At 39.0% G+C, this 24,393-nt stretch overlaps 1 protein-coding gene across 5 annotated transcripts in view; it reads left to right on the top strand.

The window, feature by feature from the left end:
• The first annotated feature begins 4,025 nt into the window (after positions 1-4,025).
• Positions 4,026-24,393, top strand: part of ZNF510 (zinc finger protein 510) — a 37,805-nt gene continuing 17,437 nt past the window's right edge. Inside the window, exons 1-3 of one of the 5 annotated variants that reach the window (XM_049615649.1) lie at positions 4,026-4,101; positions 5,601-5,887; positions 6,652-6,710. In XM_049615649.1, the coding sequence (XP_049471606.1) occupies positions 6,696-6,710 (15 nt within the window). In that variant the 5' untranslated portion in view covers positions 4,026-4,101; positions 5,601-5,887; positions 6,652-6,695. The other 4 variants (XM_049615721.1, XM_049615498.1, XM_049615578.1 and 1 more) reach the window with 4 other exon arrangements.

Raw genomic sequence — 24,393 nt, 5'->3', positions numbered from 1 at the left:
GAAAACTTATGTCTGCACAGAAGCTTGCACATGGATGTTCATAACAGCCTTACTTATAATTTTCAATACTCGGAAATAACCAAGATGACCTTCAGTAGGTGAATGAATAAATAAACTGTGGTACATCCAGACAATAGGATATTATTCAGTGCTAAAAAGAAATGAGCCATTGAGCCATGGAAAGACATGGAGGAACCTTAAATGCACCTTAGTAAGTCAAAGAAGCCAATCTGAAAAGGCTTCATACAATATAATTTCAAATATAATGACATTCTGAGAAAGACAAAATAATGGAGACAGAAAAAAATGAGTGGTTATCAGGAGATGAAGAGGAGGGAAGGATGAACAGGAAGAGCACAGAGGAGTTCTAAGACAGTAAAACAATTCTGTATGATATTTTAATGGTGGCAACATTTGTCAAAGCCTATAGAATGTGTAATACCAAGAGTGAATTCTAATGTAAACTGTGTATTTGGGTGGATAATGATATATCAAAGCAGGCTCTTTAAATGTAACAAATATACCATCCTTTGGTGTGAGATGTTTATAGGGGGAAGGCTGTACTTGTGTGGAGGCAGGAAGTATATAGGAATTGTCTGTATTTTATGAATTTTGTCATAAACTAAAACTGTTCTAAAAAATAAAGCCTATTAAAAGGAAAAAAAAAAAAAAAAAAAGGACACAGAGCCAGCCTGAAAGAACTCCCAATAGCCAAAGATGGCACATATTTAGCAAAATAATAAATCTAGTAAAATAGTCCAAAGAGTGAAATAAATCTCCACGTGTCCATGCAGATAAAAACAAATGATTGAAAATAAATATATTGGAGAGAAGGGACAAATCTTTCTAACAGAATTCCAACTAATAACTGTAGAAGATGTCAATGTAATTCGGCCAAATACCACCAGCAACACACATGCAGTTGAACAATTTAGATTTTAGTAGTCATTGCAGTAAGACAGAGCACATATTACATTGGATGATAGGAATGATAAAGTGCTTCAGTAACAGATGTTAGGAAGGAATTATAGGATTTGAGTGTTAGTTACTTCATTTTGCAGTGGTTCCAAAGCAGCTGAGTTTATTCAGGATTGGGTGTTGTTAAAGCAAAGCAAAACAAAACAAAAACAAAAAAAAAAAAAACCAAGCAACAGTCACTTGTATCAGGTGAGAGGGGGATGTTTGGTATTTTGAAAGTAGCAGAGCAACCTTGTTTTTGTCTTTACTCATGCAAAACAATGACCTTGTTTGTGTTACATCATAAGGGTCAAAAAATGATTTTGTCTGCTTGGTGTTTGGTGTCATTGTTCTGCAGCCAATCTCAGCACACACAGGCCAGTTTTCCTTCGGTGTAGGGTAGGGTCTCAGGCATGGGATAAGAGTGAAGAGATAGGGTTTCCTAGGAAAGGAACGGAAAGGCCTTATATTTTTAAAACATTTGTATTCTTTAAGAACTTGGAAAATTCAGAAATTGAAATTTTAAAACTTTAGAAATTGTCTTTAATTGCTTATATTTGAATCCCTATGAAAGTTATTTATTGTAATATGAATTCCACGGATATGGCCTTATTGTGTTCCAGCACTTACCTTGTTCTAACAAAATTATTGAATGTTCTCTTTCCACTGCTTTAAATCCCAGCTCTGACACATACTACCTTCTCACTTTCTTTTCTACCTAGACTTAAACTTTTATTGCACCAGGATCAGTTTTTAAATACTTTAGCAATATCATACATTTTAATACAAACACATTGCTAGGCATTTTCAATTCTCTTCTGATCATTACTAAAAGTTTTTATTGGAATAAAAGTTGGGATCATTTCTTTAGGTTTAACAAACAAAATAAATATCAAAGAGAAAGAACACAGAGAAAACTTTTTTAGGATTCTGATGGGAACATTAATTATATTCTTTTCATCTAGAAAGATGGTATTTATTAAAGTTTTTTAAGTGTCAACAGAATCGTTTTATACCTGGATTCACACCAGTTGCAATAACTTACTGGCAACATCAATCCTTCTTTTTTCTTGCTAATCAAAACTATTTGGTATGAGTGGTAGCTCAGTCAGTTAAGGGTCTGACTTTGGCTCAGGCTATGATCTCTCGGTCTGTGGGTTCAAGCCCTGCTTCAGCCTCTGTGCTGACAGCCCGGAGCTTGCTTTGGCTTCTGTGTCTCCCTCTCTGTCCCTGCCCCACTTGTGCTCTCTTAAAAATAAATAAACGTTTAAAAAAATTTGTTTTTATTTTTTTTTAACGTTTATTTATTTTTGAGACAGAGAGAGGCAGAACATGAACAGGGGAGGGTCAGAGAGAGAGGGAGACACAGAATCCGAAACAGGCTCCAGGCTCCGAGCTGTCAGCACAGAGCCTGACGCGGGGCTCGAACTCATGGACCGTGAGATCATGACCTGAGCCGAAGTCGGAAGCTTAACCGACCGAGCCACCCAGGCTCCCCTAAAAATTTTTTTTTTAAACTATCTTTTGGGGCACCTGGGTGGCTCAGTTGCCCCAAGCATCAGACTTCGTCTCCAGGGTTCGAGCTCCACATTAGGTTCTTCACTGACAGTGCTGAGCCTGCTTGGGATTCTCTCTCCTTCTCTCTCTGTCCCCCACCCCCCTCCCCAAAACACACACACACTCTCTCTCTCTCTCAAAATAAACTTAAAAAAAAACCTATCTTTTTATCATTGCCATATATAATAATGTTACAAAATAACCAAGAAAAGTATGTGTTTATATGTAAGTATATGTATGTTTTGTGTATATGTATAACACACACACACACACACACACACACACACACACACACACGAAGGCAGTCATAAAATGTGTTCATAGGTTCCTAATTTGGTTCCTAATTTCAGAAGTGTGCAAATGCAAGTTTATCCCTAGGAGATGCATAATTTGCATGATAATTGTTTTCTAACTGAGTTGTGTGTACTTTCAGATATTACTTATGAAAGATTGAACAGCTTACTTTTTCTTTTTTTCTCAGAAATAAACTCTGAGGATCACAGATACTCTTTTTTTATGTTACATTTTACAGTCTTAGTCACAAAAACTGTTTACACATGGTAAAGTTAATTGCATACTGGTACCCACAAAACGGGGGCCAAGGTCACAAATCTCAACCTAAGTCAGCCTGATCTAATGGTACTCCTCTCATTGTCAAAGAAACCTAATATATGCCAGTCACAATCTTGCAACTCAGCTTTAGCTAGCTTACTTGGCCTTATTAGGAAATCCCTATTAATCAAATTCACTCTTGACCAACATCCCTCCGAAGAGTGTTTATGGTTTGTTTTCCCTTGAATAAAAGACATCAAATTGTTACTGTTTTAGTTTTGTTATTTGACACATGTACCTTTCTTCCTTTTGGCAGCTCTGAGTTAAAAGGCACACTTTCGGAAAAATAGTTTAAAATTTCCCCTTTTATGAACTTTATATTACAAAACTTCCTAGCACATAGAAAAGGAGAAAACAGTAAAATGATCATACCCACATATTAGACGTAGAAATCCTTAACATGTTACTATATTTGCCTTTTCTGGTTGTTATTTAATTACAAATATATAATATAATGCTAAGTATTCTAATATGCATCTCTAAAAAAACTAAATCTTCCTACATAATCCCAATAGTTATTATCACAATTAACAAAACTAACGTAACTTCCCTTAATATTTTTAAGATCCGATCCATACACAAATTTCCCCAGTTGTTCCCAAACGTCTTTTTGTTTTCTCCAACCACGATCTGATCCAGGAGCACACTGTATTTGATGGTATGTCAAAGTTTAACCCATAACCTCTGGGACTTTGGTAGAATTTGGGCGCCAGAGAGCAATACAGACTGTTGATACCATCTCATTAATAACGCCCCCTTTACCGTCTGCCTCCCTGCCACGTGGACTGCCCCAACGTACACGAAATCTGCGAGCGGTCGCGGTATTTTCATGGAAATGTAGTTCTGGATGTTCCGGCTGACCGCGCGGCATTCTAGGAACGGATATCCTGGGCTTTTCCCTGCGCATGTGCAGTCACCCCCATTTACCGGCTTCCGTCCTCCCTGGCTGTGCGGATGCGCCGGGTTTGCCCTCAGGTGAGAGAGGCTTACTCCGCACGCTGGGAGGGAAAGGGGCGGGCTCGTGCCCACTGGAAGGGACCACGACGTCTCGGGAACTCCCCGTTCACCCCAAGTGCCGACCCCGGCAGGAACGTAGACCTGGCAAAGACGGGTGGGTGTGGGCTCCAGGGGCCCAGATGGGGCGAGTGCTGTCGGAAGATGTTCCCTGCAGACTGGGGTGCGGGAGCTGACTGCAGCGGGAGCGGGGAAGATCCAGGCCGGCGGCGGGAGGGTAATGCGCGTTTCCGTATTGGATACTGACCGTGAGCCCGGCACAAAGCGCGCCCTGGCGTTCAACTTGGAAGCCAGAAAGACCGGATAAATTCCGCCTTTGTCACTTGGGCATAAGTGAGGTTCTTATCTGAAAATAAGGATAGTAGTTAAAAACTGCTTTGTGGCGTTGTTCAGAAAGAGGTAAGTCATAATCTATAATGCATTTAGCCAAGTGTTAGTAACACTAGTAAGTAGTAGGCAATAAGCCAAAATATAGTGTTGGCTCCCATCATATTTGAAAGACACTTTGTTCTTTTTTATTTAGTATTTAACTTAGTTTTTGCAGCCACCCCATTTATAGGAATAACCATATCCTTAAAAAAAAAAAAAAAAAGAAAGAAAGAAAGAAAGAGAAAGAGAGAAAGAAAGAAAATGGGGGCTCAGAAGAGTGAAATTACAGACCACAGGTCAAAAAGGCGATGAAGCCAGGATGCAAATACTGATAGGCTTTACTCCTAAATTCAGCTGTTCCTAATACCCTGCCTCCCTAAAACCCAGCATTGTAGGCCTCACGGCAGTAGCAGAGTGACTATGATTGTAAAGTTAGCATGATGTCACTCTCTGACGTAAATGTCACTTGCTGACACGTGCATCTATTCTGGGGCTTCTGGCATGTCTCCAGAGCCTCTGGATAAGACTGAGGCTCCTGGTACCTCCTGTGCTGTCCAGGCTGTCTTCAGAAAGCACAGTCTGATATCTAGTGCAGTGCTGTCCAGTAGATAAGGTGAGCCACATTGGTAATTTTAAATGTTCTAGTAGCCATATTAAAAACTAAAACGTGAAATTAATTTTAAGAACATACTGTGTTTATCTCAATATGTACAAAATATTCTTCAACATGTGGCACTAGCCACATTTCAAGTGCTCAGTAGTGGGATGTGGCTAGTGGCTATAATAATAGAACAGTTATAATGATCTTGAAGAAAATCAGGCCCTACACTAGTGGTGCCCAACTAGGGCGATTTTGCTCTCCAGAGGACTTTTGGAAATGGCTGGAGATGATATGGTTTGTCACAACAGAGAAGGATTGCTCCTAACATCTGGTGGGTAGACACCAGAAACACTGCTAGGCATCCTACAACGTACAGGACCCCCCCACCCCCCCGTCACAAAGAATTCTGCAGCCCAAAATATCAGTAGTGCTGAAGCTAAGAAATTTTGCTCTCAATGAAAGTTTCAACTAAAAGGAATTTGTTTCCTAGGCCTAAATCTCAACGTCTTTGGAACAAAGCGGCTCTTGTGTGGCAAGCAGGAGAGGAGCCCTGGGGACAGGAGTCCCACCTGGAAGAAAAGTTTATCTGACAGGGACCATCCTCACCAAAGCTTCAGAACAAATGCAGAAGAACCCAGAAAGGAGTGGGTCCTAATTTGTTCCACCAGAAGCATTTTGTTATTACCTTTTCCAGAAAGAGCCAGACTTGGTGATGTCACCACATCCAGAAGCCATCACAGACTGTATGACAGTGGAAACTGGTCCAGCTTGCAGAAGGTGGTGAGCTGGGGTTGGAAGAGATTGGTGATTGTCAGGCCGTACAAGAAAAGCCAAGCCAGAGCCAAGGAAATTCATTCTCCGTCCCTAAACAGCCCCCTATTTTCTTCATTCTTCACTTATTTGCAGATTCTGAGCCACTCTCTCATTGTGTCCATCAGAAGGGGCATCTAGGGATATGCTGAGTTTTCCTTTATCCTGAACATAAAGAATTACAAAATGACAGTATAGGAGTAGATTTCTATCTCTGACTCTTTTGAAACTTTTAAAAAACTGGAGCCTCAGATGTATGTCCCCTGGTCACCCAGGACAGAGCTAGGAGGAAAGCATAGTGCTGTTCATTCTGTCACACGTAAGTCATTAGAAGTGTCTTATCAAAAGTCTTACCAAAAGTCCTTTGTTCAGAAGAACAAAAGTATTTTAAAATATTTGGTCACTAAGCATCTTTTTTTCCCAGAGTTTTCTGTTGATTCTCTAGCTCAAAGTATAAATAATATTAATAGGATATTAATAATCAACGGGGAAATAATTCACAGTCACCTAGTGAAAAATAGCAAGGTTACATCCATGTGATCATATCAGAGATGTACTACATATTCAGGGAATGAAGCACTCTGTGGTGCTTCCTGCCCCTTCTCAAGGGTCAACAGGACATTTTTCCATAGGGAGGCTTTTCCCCAGCTGGTGTGATGAGACTTTTAGGCAACTGAATGCAGAATCTCACCAGACCTCTCATGATTCCTTTCCTCTTTCCTTATTCCCAGCTTATCCTTCACAGTTGTCCGTACTCTCCCAACAACAGCAGAAAATGGACACAACTCAGGTGAGTTGTATGTATGCACCTTTTTTTATAATGGATTTTATGGGTGGTTAATTAACATAGAAAAGTAGAAATAGAAATAGATCAAAACCCTCACAGTTTGTGAGTTCAAGCCCCATGTTTAGGCTCTGTGCTGACAGCTCAGAGCCTGGAGGCTGCTTCAGATTCTGTGTCTCCCCCTCTCTGTCTGCCCCTACCCCACTTGCACTTTGTCTCTCTTTCTCTCAAAAATAAATAGACACACAAAAAATTTTTTAATAATAATAAAGAAATGGATTAAAACCATTCAAGGAAGAGGGGCGCCTGGGTGGCGCAGTCGGTTAAGCGTCCGACTTCAGCCAGGTCACGATCTCGCGGTCTGTGAGTTCGAGCCCCGCGTCAGGCTCTGGGCTGATGGCTCGGAGCCTGGAGCCTGTTTCCGATTCTGTGTCTCCCTCTCTCTCTGCCCCTCCCCCGTTCATGCTCTGTCTCTCTCTGTCCCAAAAATAAATAAAAAATGTTGAAAAAAAAAAAATTTAAATGTTAAAAAAAAAAAAAAAACAAGGAAGATACAGGAAAGCAGATGAGTAGTACAGCAGAGTTGGCATGTGGATAGATGGCAGTCCTCTGACTTTACAGATTTTTCAAAGTGCAGGGGCAGATTTCTTCCTGACCTAATAAGCCATGGCAGAGAGTCAGACAGACAATATTTGTTTCAGATATGCATTGATGAGAATCTTAAACCAAACATTCCTCGTGGAGTCTAAAGTTACTGAAGTCAGGAAAAATGTCTTTGTTGGTCTTCAGGTAGGTGATAGTGCAGATCTTTCCAGAACAACCCTGAAATAATTATAGAATGTTGTTTCCACTTTTTCCTCAGTGGAAGTAAAGGGCACATTATCAAAGCAGGGCTTTCATTAATACAGTTGTCTGTGTCAATAAAACAGAAGAAGTAGACCTTTCTCTGATCATCCTGCTGGACCCAGAGATGACACTTAGACTAACTGGAGCCCGGCCTGAATAGCTGGTACATTCATGTCCTAAAAATAGCTCTGTGTACATATTTCTCTCAAGTGCCCGTATTGAACAAGCTGTTTAGCAGACAGCTTAAAGTTCTATTCTCTAGCAAATGCTACTGCACTTTCCATTCACATTTCAGGCCGCTGCATGTGCCTGTGACCTACACTCACCGGTGACCTAATTACGGTTCAATCCAGTGGGTCTTGCACAGATCTGTCTGCAGTGTCTGACTCCGCCCCTACTTTGTCCTTCTGGACGGTCTCCCATGTTAGTGTCTGTGTCGGTTTATGCTTGTTTCTTTTGTGGAGTCACCTTCCTTCTCTTGCCCTTTCACATGTCCCTTCACAAGTTTCCATTCCTTCTCCCTATTTTTCCAGCTAGTCTTCTTGACTCCTTTCATCCCCGCTCTGGTTTGAACAGTGATGTATTTGTTAGTTCTTGCAAATGTGTCTCTGCAGCCCCCTGTGACCAGTAGCACTTTTTGTGATGATGGAAATGATCTTTATCTGCATTGTCCCAAACGGTGGCCACTAGCCACATGTACCTGTTGAACACTCAAAATGCAGCTAGTGTGACTGAGTAACCGAATTTTTAATTTAGGTTTCAAATAGTCACACGTGGCTAGTGACTACCATATTGGACATAGTTCACTCGACATCTCTCTGTAGGTATCCAAAAGGCATCTCCAGCTCAACTGATTCAAAGTAAAAGTTAAGATTTACAGCCCTCCCCAAACTATCCCCTCATCTTTCCCTCCCTAGTCAGCCAGGCACCCAAGCCACAAAAGTGCAGTGCATCCCAGGCTCCTTTTGTTCTCAGTCTCGCAACTTCTACCACATCTGGTGTGTACTCACGTCTTGCTACTTTCCTATTTGTCAAAGATGACAGCTATTTTATACGGTTAAACCTAAATGCATATTTTAAATGCATTCTTGGGGTGTGTGGGTGTCTCAGTTAAGCGTCCAGCTCTTGTTGTTGGCTCAGGTCACGATCTCGTGATTCATGAGTTTGAGCCCCACATCAGGCTCTGTGCTGAACCTGCTTGGGATTCTCTCTCTCTCTCTCTCTCTCTCTCTCTCTCTCCCTCCCTCCCTCCCTCCCTCCCTCTCCCCCTCCCTCCCTCCCCCTCCCTCTCTCTGTGTTCCTCCCCCACTTGTGCTCTCTCTCTCTCTCTCAAAATAAATAAACCTAAAAACAAATAAATGCATTCTGCTACTTTATTCCTTTTTTGCTGTCTCACAGTATCACAACTGAACTGTTGGAATAGCTTCTTTACTAACCTGCCCATTTCTTTTGTCACCTACTCAAGCATACCTTCCACATGGGTAGTTCATCTAAATGCTAATGAAGTAACGTCTTGTCCTTGTGTAAATCACCTCATGGCTCTTTACCCTATATGATAAAATTCCTAATTTCTCAAGACAATGTTCAGGCTTTGGAAGCATTACCCCTTCCTTTTATTTATTTATTTATTTTTCCACTTTTTTTGGTGTTCTGACTTTTTTGATAACTATTGAGCAACCAAGATGTTCCAAGAAAGTAGCATGTGCCATAGTTACAGCTTAAACAATACAGATACTTTTCTTCACTAATAGTGTTCACAATCTAGTGGGGAATATGACATTAAAAAAATTTGCTATTAAAAATATTACTAAAAGGTAAAAAAAAAAATTACTAAACCAAACCTCATTGAGTTTTTTAAACATATCCTCCTATCCCTAACTGCTTCATATTATCTTTTCATTGTCTCCTCTAGATTGACCTTTAGAACCGCATCCTCATCCTGTGCATCTGGTGCTGTGGATTGAATTGTGTTCCCCCACCCCAAATTTATATGTTGAATCCCTACCCCCCAGTGTGACTGTATTTAGAGATAGAGCATTTTTTAAAAATGTCTATTTATTTATTTTGAGAGAGAGTGCACATGTAAGTGAGGAAGGAGTAGGGAGAGAATCCCAAGCAGGCCCTGTGCTGTCAGTACAGAGCCCTGACGTGGAGCTCGAACCCACAAACTGAGATCATGACCTGAGCCAAAGTCAAGAGTCTGACGCTCAACCAACTAGCCATCTAGGCACCCCTAGAGATAGAGCTTTTAGGAGGTAATGGAGATTAAGTGAAGCACAACAGTGGGATCCTAATCCAGTAGGATTGATGGTCTTACAAGAAAAGAAAGACAGAGAGAGACAGATTTCTCTCTCTACACATAGGCACCAGGCAAAGGCCATGTGAGGACACAGCAAGAAGTGGCCATCTGTAAACCAGGAAGACAATGTCACCAGAACCCAACCATGGTGATACTCTGATCTTGGACTTCTAGCCTCTAGAACTGTGAGGAAATAAATGTCTGCTATTTAGTCTACCCAGTCTGTGGTATTTTGTTATGGCAGCCCAAGCATCTAAGACACTTGGCTCTTTATTTTTCTTTTTTCATTTTATTTTTAATTGTAGCAAAATGCAGATAATATATATCATTGTAGCCATTTTTCAACTGTACAGTTCAGTAATATTAAGTGCATTCGTATTTCTATGCACCCAGTCTCCAGAACTCTTCATCTTGCAGAACTAAAGCTGTATATCCATTATTTTTTGTAAATGTTTATCTATTTATTTTGAGAGAGGTCATGAGCAGGGGAGGGGCAGAGAGAGAAGGAGAGAGAATCTTAAGCAGGCTCTGTGATGTTATTGAGGAGCCCGTCTCACTAACCATGTGATCATGACCTGAGCCAAAATCAAGAGTCAGGCACTTGACCGACTGAGCCACCCAGGTGCCCCAAGCTATATATCCATTAAACAACAGCTCATCATTCTTCTCAGCATTTGGCCTCTGGCAGCCACCACTCTACTTTCTGTCCATTAATGTCCCTACTCATATAAGTAGAATCATATAGTAATTGTTTTTTTGTGACTCATTTATTTCACTTAGCATGAAGTTCTCAAGTTTCATGCATGTATCAGAATTTCCTTCCTTTTTTTAAGGCTGAATAATAGTACATTGTGTGTATATACCACATTTTATTTATCCCTTCATCAGGTGTTAGACACTTAGGTTACTTCCACCTTTTGGTTATTGTGAATAATGCTGCTATGAGCATAGGTGTACAGATACCTCTTCCGAGAATGCCAGTCTCGTGGGTATTTATTTCCAGAAGTGGCATTGCTGGTTCATGTGGTAATTCTACATTTAATTTTTTGAGGAACCACCGTACTGTTCCACAGTGGCCGTGCCATTTTATATTCCCACCAGCAGTGCACAGGGATTCCAGTTACTATACATCCTTACCAACACTTGCTATTTTCTGATAGTGGCTATTCTAATGGAGATGATGTCTGCCTCTTTACTTTGGTTGCCTCATCCAGGAAGTAATACTCTTCTCTTTCCCCTTGTCTCCCTCTGTGCTAATTTCCCCTTTTCTGAATCTGCACAGCCCCATTATAACTTCATGCATTGGTGTAAGTCACCTGATAATGTATTTGTCTCTCCAGTTAGGCTATTAGCTTCAAGGTGTGGAACTACCATGGGTTCATTTTCATATGCTCCATTCTAAGCCCTCTTCTTTAGTTGAGAATGCTCATTAAATTGTTTTTAATAAAAGATTATCTCCTCTCTATATAGGACTGGGCCACTGAAAAAATTTGGATTTCTTTTTTTTTTTTTTAATGTTTATTTATTTTGAGAGAGAGCCGCGTGTGTGCACGCACACATGCATACATGAGCCAGAGAGGGGCAGAGAGAGAGGAGAGAGTGAATCCCAAGCAGGCTCCGCACTGACAGCACAGAGTTCGACTCCAGGCTAGATCCTATGAACCATAATATCATGACCTGCACAGAAGTCAAGAGTTGGAGGCTTAACCATCTGAGCCACCCAGGCACCCTAAGAATTTAGATTCCTATTTTCAGACCACCTTACTTCTTATAAGGCAGAGCCCGTGCCATTACTATCTTTTGTCCTAGAAACCTGTGCATATTTGTATGCATTACAAAAAAGACCTGTTCTTAATAAAGGATGCTCCAAGAGGATGTTTTCCTGACATCACCACCCCCATCTCATGCTTTTCTCTAAAATGCTGTCATTTAATTAATAAATAAGATGTTGTCATTTAGCCTCCTCATCTTTAAGACTGGATCATCTCCAGACTGTCTGTGTGCTTCTGAGAAGAACTAAACTTCTTGTGGGCAAGTACAGTCCCCTTAGAGGGGATAATACATAGGAGGTGCTAGGAATAATGTGGAGCTTTCTTCCTTATACATGGGAAACAAGTTAAGATTAAATGAATTAGCTAATCGATTGTTTGAATTGAATCAGCATCAGGATTTGCAATTTGTCAGAGAAAGACTAAGTCAATCAAAGGTGGATAATTGAAAAGGATCACGTCAGTCCTGAAAAACAAGTGGGATTTTAATTGTTGCAGAGTAGAGGGAGGTTACTGCATTTTGAGGGTCCAGTAAGAATCTCTGCCTATTCCACTTTAGAATTCCTCTTAAGGAATATTAAGAGCGAATGAGATAAATGTTGGGACCAGACTAGGTATATTAGTTTGCTAAGGCTGCCATAATAAAGTACCACAGACTGGGTGGCTTAAACAACGACTTTATTTTCTTACAGTCTAGAGGCTGGAAATCCAAAATCAGGGAATGGACAGGGTTGATTCCTTCTGAAGACTGTTGAGGGAAGAATCTGTTCCAGGCCTCTTTTCTTTGCTTATAGATGCTTTTTCCCTATGTCTTCACATCATCTTCCCTCTGTTCATATCTGTGTCCAGATTTTTCTTAAAAGGACACTAGTCAAATTGGGGTAGGGCCCACCCTGATGACCTCAGTGTATGCATTTTGTGTCAGACAAGAGGCACATAACACTAGAAGTTGTTAGATGTTTTCCTTAAGGGTTTGGCTTCATCCTGAGTTCTAACATGCAATAAATTCATGCAATAAAAGCAGTTTTGTGTTTAATCTGGAAGTACTAGCAGACTGTAAAAAACGTGAAAGGGGTGAAGTAAGAGTCAAGACTCCAGAGGTTTTCTTGACGTAAGGGCAGAAAGATGATGATCCCTGTTCCAGAAGTGTATGAGAGCTGAGATTGTGCATATTTAGTATATTTTTTAAGTGGCTTGTGTGTGTTTGTGTGTGTATAGTGGTTAATCAGCCTTCCTCCCTTTTGCTCGTTTTGAAAGCTTTTTAGGGGCGCCTGGGTGGCTCAGTCGGTTAAGGGTCCGACTTCGGCTCAGGTCATGATCTCACCGTCCGTGAGTTCGAGCCCCGCATCGGGCTCTGTGCTGACAGCTCAGAGCCTGGAGCCTGTTTCGGATTCTGTGTCTCCCTCTCTCTCTGCCCCTCCCTTGCTCATGCTCTGTCTCTCTCTGTCTCAAAAATAAATAAAACATTAAAAAAATTTTTTTTTAAAAGAAAGCTTTTTAATTATTAAAGAATTAATCCTTCTGACATGTAGGACATATATATTTCCCTGTTTAATTGTCTTTGGACTTAGTGTCTGCTAGACCAGGCTCTTTCATTTCTACTAGTGACATTTGGGGAAATTTTTAATTTATAGAAAGATACAAAGGGATAATAATGTAATAGACCTGTTCCTACCTTCTCAAATTATTAACTATGAATTTTTGTCAATTTTTCTCTTGTATGCATTCTTTATTTTTTCCTTTTATTTATTTCTGTAAATGAGATCGTTTATACTGGTGAAGTACACCCTTAAGTATGAACTGGGTGGATTTTTACATATGTATACATATGTGCAAATGTAACTTACCACTCAGATTAAGATGGAGAACATTTTTGTCACCCTAAACTTTCCTTCCTTCCAGTTCCCAGTTAATAACCACTGCCCTGCTCTGCAGAGGCAAGTGCTATTCTAACATCATATGTCCAAAAAAAGGATAACTTCATTTTTTAACATTGTATAAACAGAATCATAATCTGTACCCTTTTTTAGGAGATGGGGGGATCTGGCTTTTTTCTGTGTACATAACATGGTTTAGATTATCCGTCTTGCTGCTGTATGTTTCATTACTTTTTTTTTTTTTTTTTTTTTGAGTGAGAGACAGAAAGAGAATCCCAATTAGACTTTGCACTGTCTGCGCAGAGCCTAATGTGGGGCTCGAACTCATAAACTGTGAGACCATGACCTGAGCCGAAACCAAGAGTCAGACTCTTAACCAACTGAGCCACCCAGGCACCCCCATTACTTCCTTTTTATTGCTGAGCAGAAAGTATTTCATTATATGATCATATGATAACTTTATTGGCTCATTCTCTTGGTGGTGAGTTTTTTACTTTTATTTTCCCATTTGGGCACTATTATGAATAAAGCTGCTATGAACAATCCTTTGTGTCTCTTAGTATATCTTCATTTCTCTTGGTTATACCTAGAAATAGAATGGCTGATGCATGGAATAAACATATGTTCAGCTTTAATATATATTACAATTAGCTTTCTAAAGTGCTTGAACCAATTTATACTACCAGCGTTCTGACTGTACCAAATTCTCACCAACACTTGCTACTGTCAGTCTTTTTTGATTTTCGTTATCCTGGTGGCTGTATAGTGGTCTCTTGTTGAAATTTATAATTTGCTTTTCTGTAACAAATGCTAATTTCAAACACCATTATTTGTGTTGGGCCATGTAAATATTCTTTTATGTAAAGTACCTGTTCAGTTCTTTGTTTTAATTGGACTCTTTGCTTTATCTTCTTGATTAGTCGAAATTATTTCTATGTTATCAATACAAGTCATTCGCCAGATGTGTATGTTGCAACTGTTTTTGGATTCTGTGATTTGACTTTTTAAAATTAATTAATTTTTAAATTTACATCCAAGTTAGTTATAGTGCAACAATGATTTCAGGAGTAGATTCCAGTAATTCATTTCCTATGTATAACACTCATTGTTCATCCCAACAAGTGTCTTCCTTAATGTCCCTTATCCATTTAGCCCATCCCCTCCCACAATCCTCCAGCAACCCTCTGTTTGTTCCCTATATTTAAGAGTCCCTTATGTTTTGTGCCCCTCCCTGTTTTTATATTATTTTTGCTCCCCTTCCCTTATGTACATCTGTTTTATATCAAATTCCTCATGAGTGAAGTCATATATGATATTTGTCTTTCTCTGACTAATTTCGCTTAGCATAATACCCTCTAGTTCCATCCACGTAGTTGCAAACGGCAAGATTTCATTCCTTTTGATTGCCGAGGAATACTCCATTGTATGTATATACTACCTCTTCTTTATCCATTCATCCATCGATGGACATTTGGGCTCTTTCCATACTTTGGCTATTGTTGATAGGGCTGCTAAGAACATTGGAGTGCATGTGCCTCTTCGAAACAGCATCCCTGTATCCCTTGGATAAATACCTAGAAGTGCAATTGCTGGGTCATAGGGTAGTTCTATTTTTAATTTTTTGAGGAACCTCCATACTGTATTCCAGAGTGGCTGCACCAGTTTGCATTCCCACCAGCAGTGGAAAGAGATCCTCTTTCTCCACATCCTTGCCAACATCTGTTGTTGCCTGAGTTGTTAATGTTAGCCATTCTGACAGGTGTGAGGTGGTATCTCACTGTGGTTTTGACTTGTATTTCCCTGATGATGAATGAGCATTTTTTCATGTGTCAGTTGGCCATCGGGATGTCTTCTTTGGAGAAGTATCTATTCATATCTTTTGCCCATTTCTTCACTGGGTTATTTGTTTTTTGGGTGTTGAGTTTGATAAGTTCTCTTTTTTTTTTAATGTTTATTTTCAAGAGAGAGAGAGACAGAATGTGAGGGGGGAGGGACAGAGAGAGAGGGAGACACAATCCAAAACAGGCTTCAGGCTCTGAGCTGTCATCACAGAGCCTGATGTGGGGCTCGAACTCACGAACTGTGAGATCATGACCTGAGGCAAAGTTGGACACTTAACCGACTGAGCCACCCATGCACCCTGAGTTTGATAAGTTCTTTATAGATTTTGGATACTAACCCTTTATCTGATATGTCATTTGCAGATATTTTCTCCCATTCCATTGGCTGCCTTTTAGTTTTGCTGATTGTTTCCTTCACTGTGCAGAAGCTTTTTATTTTGATGAGGTCCCAATAGTTCATTTTTGCTTTTGTTTCCCTTGCCTCTGGAGATGTGTTGAGTAAGAAGTTGCTGTGGCCAAGGTCAAAGAAGTTTTTGCCTGCTTTCTCCTTGAGGATTTTGATGGTTTCCTGTCTTACATTTAGGTCTTTCATCCATTTCGAGTTTATTTTTGTGTATGGAGTAAGAAAGTGGTCCAGGTTCATTTTTCTGCATGTTGCTGTCCAGTTTTCCCAGCAACACTTGCTGAAAAGACTCTTTATTCCATTGGATATTCTTTCCTGTGTTGTAAAAGATTAGTTGGCCATATGTTTATGGGTCCATCTCTGGGCTTTCTATTCTGTTCCATTGATCTGTCTGTTTTTGTGCCAGTACCATACTGTCTTGTACTATTACAGCTTTGTAATACAGCTTGAAGTACAGGATTGTGATGCCTCCTGCTTTGGTTTTCTTTTTCAGGATTGCTTTGGCTGTTTGGGGTCTTTTCTGGTTCCATACAAATTTTAGGATTGTTTGTTCTAGCTGTGTGAAGAATGCTGGTGTTACTTTGATAGGGATTGCATTGAATATGTAGATGGCTTTGGGTAGTATTGACATTTTAACAATATTTGCTCTTCCTTTCCAGGAGCATGGAATATTTTTCCATTTTTGTGTGTGTGGGTCTTCTTCAATTTCTTTCATAAGCTTTCTGTAGTTTTCAGTGTTTAGATTTTTCACCTCTTTGGTTAGGCTTATTCCTAGGTATTTTATGGGTTTTGGTGCAGTTGTAAATGGGATCAGTTCCTTGATTTCTCTTTCTGTTACTTCATTATTAGTGTATAGGTATGCAACGATTTCTGTGCATTGATTTTATATCCTAAGACTGCTGATTTCATGGATCAGTTCTAGCAGTTTTTTGGTGGAATCTTTTGGGTTTTCCATATAGAGTATCATGTCATCTGCGAAGAGTGAAAGTTTAACTTCCTCCTTGCCAATCTGGATGCCTTTTATTTATTTGTGTTGTCTGAATGCTTAGGCTAAGACTTCCAATACTATGTTGAAAAACAGTGGTGAGAGTGGACATCCTTGTCGTGTTCTTGACCTTAGGGGGAAAGCTCTCCATTTTCCCCCCATTGAGGATGATATTAGCAGTGGGTCTTTCATATATGGCTTTTATGATCTTGAGGTATAATCCTTCTATCTCTATTTTCTTGAGGGTTTTTATCAAAAAAGGATGCTATATTTTATCAAATGCTTTCTCTGCATCTATTAAGAGGATCATGTGGTTCTTCTCTTTTCTTTTATTGATGTGATGCATCACATTGATTGTTTTGTGGATATTGAACCAGCCCTGCATCCCAGGTATAAATCCCACTTGGTCGTGGTGAATAATTCTTTTAATGTATTGTTGCATCTGGTTGGCTAATATCTTGTTGAGGATTTTTGCATCCATGTTCATCACGGAAATTGGTCTGTAGTTCTTTTTAATGAGGTCTTTTTCTGGTTTTGGAATCAAGGTAATGCTGGCTTCATAGAATGAGTTTGGAAGTTTTCCTTCCATTTCTACTTTTTGGAACAGCTTCAAAAGAAAAGGTGTTAAGTCTTCTTTAAATGTTTGGTAGAATTCCCCTGGAAAGCCATCCAGCCCTGGACTCTGGTTTTTTTTAGGAGATTTTTGATTATTAATTCGATTTCTTTATTGGTTATGGATTTGTTCAAATTTTCTATTTCTTCCTGTTTCAGTTTTGGTAGTTTATATGTTTCTAGGAATTTGTCCATTTCTTCCAGATTGCCCATTTTATTGGTATATAATTGCTCATAACATTCTCTTATTATTGTTTATATTTCTGTGTGGTTGTGATCTCTCCTCTTTCATTCTTTGTTTTATTTATTTGGGTCCTTTCCTTTTTCTTTTTGATCAAACTGGCTAGGGGTTTATCAATTTTGTTAATTCTTTGTTCTTTCAAAGAACCAGCTCCTGGTTTTATTGATCTGTTCTACTGTTTTTTGGGTTTTTTGTTTGTTTGGTTGGTTAGTTTCGATAACATTGATTTCTGCTCTAATCATTGTTATTCCCTGTCTTTGCTGATTTTGGGTTTTATTTGCTGTTCTTTTTCCAGCTCTTTCAGGTGTAAGGTTAGGTTGTATATCTGAGACCTTACTTTCTTCTTTAGGAAGGCCTGGATTGCTACATACTTCCCTCTTAGGACTGCCTTTGCTGCGTCCCAGAGGTTTGGGACTGTGGTGTTATCATTCTCATTGGCTTCCATGTACTTTTCAATTTCCTCTATAACTTCTTGGTTAGCCCTTTCATTCTTTAGTATAGGATGTTCTTTAGTCTCCAAGTATTTGTTATCTTTCCAAATTTTTTCTTGTGGTTGATTTCAAGTTTCATAGTAGTGTGGTCTGAAAATATGCATGGTATGATCTGTCTTTCTGTACTTGTTGAGGGCTGATTTGTGTCCCAGTATGTGATCTGTTCTGGAGAATGTACCATGTGCACTCAAGAAGAATGTGTATTTTGCGGCTTTAGGATAAAATGTTCTGAAAATATCTGTTAATTCAGATCCCTCCGGTCCAGTGTGTCATCAAAGCCATTGTTTCCTTGTTGATTTTCTATTTAGATGATCTGTCCATTGCTGTAAGTGGGGTGTTGAAGTCCCCTACCATTATGGTATTATTATCAATGAGTTTCTTTATGTTTATGATTGATTTACATATTTGAGTGCTTGCATGTTTGGATCATAAATGTTTACAATTTGTTAGATCTTCGTGGTGGATAGACCCTTAATTTTGATATAATGCCCTTCTTCATCTCTTGTTACAGTCTTTATTTTAAAATCTAGATTGTCTGATATAAGTATGGCTGCTCCGGCTTTCTTTCGGTGACCATTAGCATGACAAATGGTTCTCCATCCCCTTACTTTCAATCTGAAGGTGTCTTTAGGTCTAAAATGTGTTTCTTGTAAACAGCATATAGATGGATCTTGTTTTCTTATCCATTCTGTTACCCTCTGTCTTTTGATTGGAGCGTTTAGTTCATTGACGTTTAGAATGAGTACTAAAAGATAATGAATTTATTGCCATTACGTTGCCTGTAGAGTTGAAGTTTCTGGTGGTAGTGTCTGGTTGTTTCTAGTCTTTTTTGCTTTTGGTCTTTTTGGTTTGTTGGTTTGGTTTTATTCATCTTTTCTTCCCTCAGAGTGGGGGAGGAACCCTTTGGGGGGAAGGTCTCGCCAAGCAATGGTTGGGTGCTGGTCTGCCCCCAGGAACGTTTGCAGGACCATGCTGCTGCAGATGCCCAGAGACTGTGGCTGGGTGCCAGTCTGACCCAGAAAAAGTTCCCGCGATCATGTAGCCACAGCATTTCAGGGATTATGGTAAATCACAGCACACATCTGGCATCAGACTTCACCCTTAACATACTCGTTCCAGCATCAGCAAAGTGTTGTTCTCTGGGGTGTGCTGGGACCTTTGCCTGTGGGGAGGCCGCAGAGCTTCTACCAGATGTCCTCCCAGCACGGGAATTGCCTCTCCCTGTGTGGCCCGAGGAATTGATCTCTGCTCCTGGGGATTGGCCCTTCCCACCAGAGCACCGCCAGGTATCGGAGCTGCAGTTTCAGACTCAGCACTCCCCCTGTTTATAGAGTCTTAATGGAATTTAAACCCTCTCCTTTCTCCTTTCTCTCTTTTTTGTTCAGTCCCTTGCAGCTGTTTCCACTCTCCCTCTTTTTCTCCAGCTGCTTTCAGGGGTTGAGGGGGAGTGCTTCCCATACTCTTCTCCCACCCACCAACCCATCTCTGTCCTCTCTCAGCAAGCAAAAAAAGCTCCCTTCCTTCTGTGGCTCTATCTCCCCCAGTTCACCTCTCCACACTGTGTACCTGCCGAGTTCTGTGATTTAAGTTGTCCAGATTGTTGTGTTAATCCTCAAATCAGTTTTCTAGGTGTGCAAGATGGTTTGCTGTTGATCTGGCTGCATTTCAGGGATGAGAGATGCAAAAAAACTTCCATGCTGCTCTGCCATCTTGGCCCCCTCCTTTGACTTTTTTTTTAAATAATGTTTTCTGATGAGCCAAGTTCTTAAATTTAATACAGTTCAGGATCAGTGTTTTCTTTAATGATAGTTCTTTGTGTGTCTGCTTGAAAGATTGTTCCCTTTTCCAGGAACACACGAATATTCTCCTATGTTCTTAGTAGATGCTTGATTATTTGAGCTTGATCCACCTGGAATTGTTTTTGTGTGTAGTTTAAGGTAAGTGTCAAGATTTATATTACTATATGGATATACAGTTGCACTACCACCGTTTGTTGGAAAGACCATCCTCTGTCCACTGAATTGTAGCAGGGCCTCTGTTGTCAATCCAGTGACCACATATATATATGTAGATCTCTGTCTAGACTGTGTATTCTCTTCTTTTGATCCAATTATTTTTCTTTTTCCTACTACTTCACAGTTATAATTATTATTGCGTTATAGTAAGTTATGAAATATGGTAGTGTAAGGCCTTAAAGTTTTACTTCTTCAAAAAATTTATTGGCTAACTTAAGACCTTTGCATTTTCATAGAAATTTCATCTGTTTCCATAGCAAATCCTGCTGGGTAGTTTTTCAAAGTAGAGGTGAAGCCTTTGACATGTGTCATTAGATTTATTCCTATGTATTTTTTTCTATGTTGATACTATTATAAATAATACATTTTTTAAAATTTTATTTTCTAATTTATTATTGGTTTATTAAAATACGGTGGATTTTTAAATACTGATCTTATATCAAGGCATTTTGTTAAATTTACCTATTCTAGTAGCTTATTTGTAGATTCTTTTGGATTTTAAATATGCACAATCATGTCTTTTGCAAATAAAGACATTTTTACTTCCCTCCTTTCCAATCTTTATGTCTTTAATCTCTTTTTAAGCCTTATTCTTGTCTTTCTAGTACAGTGTTGAATACAAATTATGATAATAGAAATCCTTTTGTTACACCTCAACTGAGGGAGGAGAAAGTATTCAATATTTCACTGTTGAGTCTGGGTTTAACAGGATTTTTACACACACCCTTTGTTAGAATAAGGAAGTTCTCTTTCTGTTTTTAGTTTCCTGAGAGTTTTTAATCATACATAGATATTAAATTTGTGAAATGCTTTTTCTACATCTAGTGAGATAATAATACAGTTTTCTTCCTTTATTCTGTTATAGGGATGAATTATATTGACTGATTAATTTATCAATGTTTAATCTTGGATTCCTGACATAATTCCTACCTGGTCATAAAATATTCTCCTTTAATATGTCTCTGGATTCAGTTTGTTAGTATTTCAGTTAGTATTTTTGAATGTGCATTAATGGAGAGATAATTGGCCTGAAATTTTCATTTTATGTACTGTGCTGGTCAGGTTTTGGCATCAATATTATGCTCCCATAAAGTGAGTTGTGAAGTGAGTCCTTATTTTCGGTTCTCTGGAAGAGTTTAAGATTGCTGTTAATTCTTCCTTAAATGTTTGGGAAAATATACTGATAAAGCAACATGGCCTTGGAGTTATTTGTAGCTGGTTTTTAATTATAAATTCAGTTTCTTTAATAGATATTAGAAAATCTAAATAATCCTATTTTTAGTGTCCTTTTTTTAGCTTTACGGACATATAATTCACATACCATACAATTCATACATTTAAAGTATACAATTCAGTGTGTTTATTTTTTTATTTTTGAAAGTGTTTATTTATTTTGAGAGAGAGAGAGATCATGAGCAGGGGAGGGCAAAGTAAGAGTGATAGAGACAATCCCAAGCAGGTTCTACTCTGTCAGCATAGAGCCTGTCACAGTGCTCAATCTAAACAAACTGGGAGATCATGACCTGAGCTGAAATCAAGAGTTGGGATGCTTAACTGAGTGAGCCACCCAGGCTCCCATCAGTGTTGTTTTTTTTTTTTTTAGTATATTCACTGTTGTGCACTCATCACCACAATCAATTTTTAGAGTATTTTCATCACCTAAAAAATCCTGTACCATAAGTTATCATCCCCCTATCCCAACATGCCCTACCCCAGCCAAAAGCAACCACTAATCCATGTTTTGTCTCTATAGATGTGTCTAGTCTGAACATTTTAAATAAATGAATTGTGTGATGTATGGACTTTGTGACTGTTTCTTTCACTTAGCATATTTTTAAAGTTTCAAGGTAAGGCTGTACCACATTTTGTTTATCCATTCAGCTGATGGACATTTGGGTTGTTTCTATCTTTTGGCTGTTGTGAATACTGCTGCTATTAACATTCAAGACATATGTACATATATACAAAATATATGTATACACACATATACATACAAGTTTTTGTGTGAACACCGGTTTTTCATTTCTTTTTAAAAATTTTTTAATGTTTTATTTATTTTTGAGAGAGAGAAAGAGAGCACAAGTTGGGGAAGGGCAGAGAGACAGACACCGAATCTGAAGCAGGCTCCAGGCTCTGAGCTGTCAGCACAGAGCCTGATGTGGGGCTCAAACTCACAGACTGTGAGATCATGACCTGAGCACAAAGTCAGATCCTTAACCGACTGAGCCACCCAGGTGCCCCACCTGTTTTTCATTTCTTTGTGGAATAAATATAGAAGTGGAGTGACAAGGTTATATGTTAGCACTACATTTGTGTTATTCAGGAACTGCCAAACTGTTTTCCACAACTATACCATTTTGCATTTACACTGACAGTGTATTAGGGTTCCAATTTCTCCACATTGTCACCACTACTTATTATTTTCCTTTTCTTTTTTTAAATTATGGCCATCTTAGTGATTATGAAGTAGTATGTCACTGGAGTTTTTTGTTGTTTGTTTTATTTTAGAGAGTGAGCATGAGCCAGGGAGAGAGAGAGAAAGACAGAATCCCAAGCAGTTTCCATGCTTAGTGTGAAGTCCAACACAGGGCTTAATCCCATGACCCTGGGATCATGATCTGAACCAAAATCAAGAGTCAAATGCTCTATCGACTGACACACCCAGCTCCCCTTTATTGGTGTTTTAAGTTTTGATTTGCATTTTCCTGACAATAACATTGAGCATCTTTTCATGTGCTTATTGACCATTTGTGTGTCTTCTTTAAGGAAATGTTTGTTCAAATTCTTTGCCCATTTTTTAATTAGATTGTCCTTTAGTTCAGATATAAGAGTTCTTTATGTATTTTGGCTACTAGATGTTTATTAGTTATGTAATTTATGAATATTGCCTCCCATTCTGTGGATTTTCTTTTCACTATCTTGATAGTGTTCTTCAGTGAACAAGTTTTTAATTTTGATTTAAGTCCACTTTATTTTTCTCAATTTTCTTGTGCTTTTGGTGTAATATTCAGGAAAGTATTGCCAAATCCAAGGTCATGAATGTTTACCCCTGACTTCTTCTAAGAGTTTCATAGCTTAAGCTCTTAGATTTAGGTCTTCACTCCTTTCTGGGGTAATTTTTGAATATGGTATCAGGACTCCAACTTCTTTCTTTTACATGTGGCTATCCTGTTTTGCCAGCATCATTTGTTGAAAAGACTCTTCTTTCTCTATTAAGTGATCAATGCATGGGTTTATTTGTGGACTCTCAATTCTGTTGCATGGATCCATAAGTGTTTTTATGCCAGTACCACACTGTCTTAATTATTGTTTTTCATAGTTAAATTTTGAAATCTGGAAGTACAACTCCTCCAGCTTATTTCTTTTTCAAGTTTTTTTTTGACTATTCAGGGTCCCTTGCAATTTCATATAAATTTTAGGATCAATATTTATGCAAGGGTTTTGACACAGATGTCATTGAATGAAAAACAAAGCCATTGGGGTTTTGATACAGATGTCATTGAATCTGTAGATTGCTTTGGGAAGTATTGCCATCTTAACAATATTAAATCTTCCTGTGGTGTATATATACAATGGAGTATTACTCGGCAATCAAAAAGAATGAAATCTTGCCATTCACAACTGCGTGGATGGAACTAGATGGTATTATGCTAAGTAAAATTAGTCAGTCAGAGAAAGATAAATATCATATGACCTCACTCATATGAGGGCTTTAAGATACAAAACAGATGAACATAAGGGAAGGGAAGCAAAAATAATATAAAAACAGGGAGGGGGACAAAACATAAGAGACTCCCAAATATGGAGAACAAACAGAGGGTTACTGGAGGGCTCGTGGGAGGGGGGATGGGCTAAATGGGTAAGGGGCACTAAGGAATCTACTCCTGAAATCATTGTTGCACTATATGCTAACTGACTTGGATATAAATTAAAAATTAAATGTAATAAATAAATAAATAAAAACTTTTTAAAAAATTAAAACTTCTAATTCATGAGCATAGGATGTTCTTCCATTTATTTAGATTAAAAAAATTTTTTTTAACGTTTATTTATTTTTGAGATAGAGAGAGACAGTGTGAAGGGGGGAGGGTCAGAGAGAGAGGGAGACACAGAATCCGAAACAGGCTCCAGGCTCTGAGCTGTCAGCACAGAGCCTGATGCAGGGCTCGAACTCTTGGACGGTGAGATCATGACCTGAGCTGAAGTCGGATGCTTAACCGACTGAGCCACTCAGGCGCCCCGATTTAGATTTTTTTAATACATTCAGCAAAATTTGCTAGTGTTGAGTGCACAAGTTGTGTACCTTCTTG

The sequence above is a fragment of the Panthera uncia genome, chromosome D4, assembly GCF_023721935.1.
Source record: "Panthera uncia isolate 11264 chromosome D4, Puncia_PCG_1.0, whole genome shotgun sequence".
NCBI lineage: Eukaryota > Metazoa > Chordata > Mammalia > Carnivora > Felidae > Panthera > Panthera uncia.
This window is presented reverse-complemented; position numbering and strand designations above follow the sequence as displayed.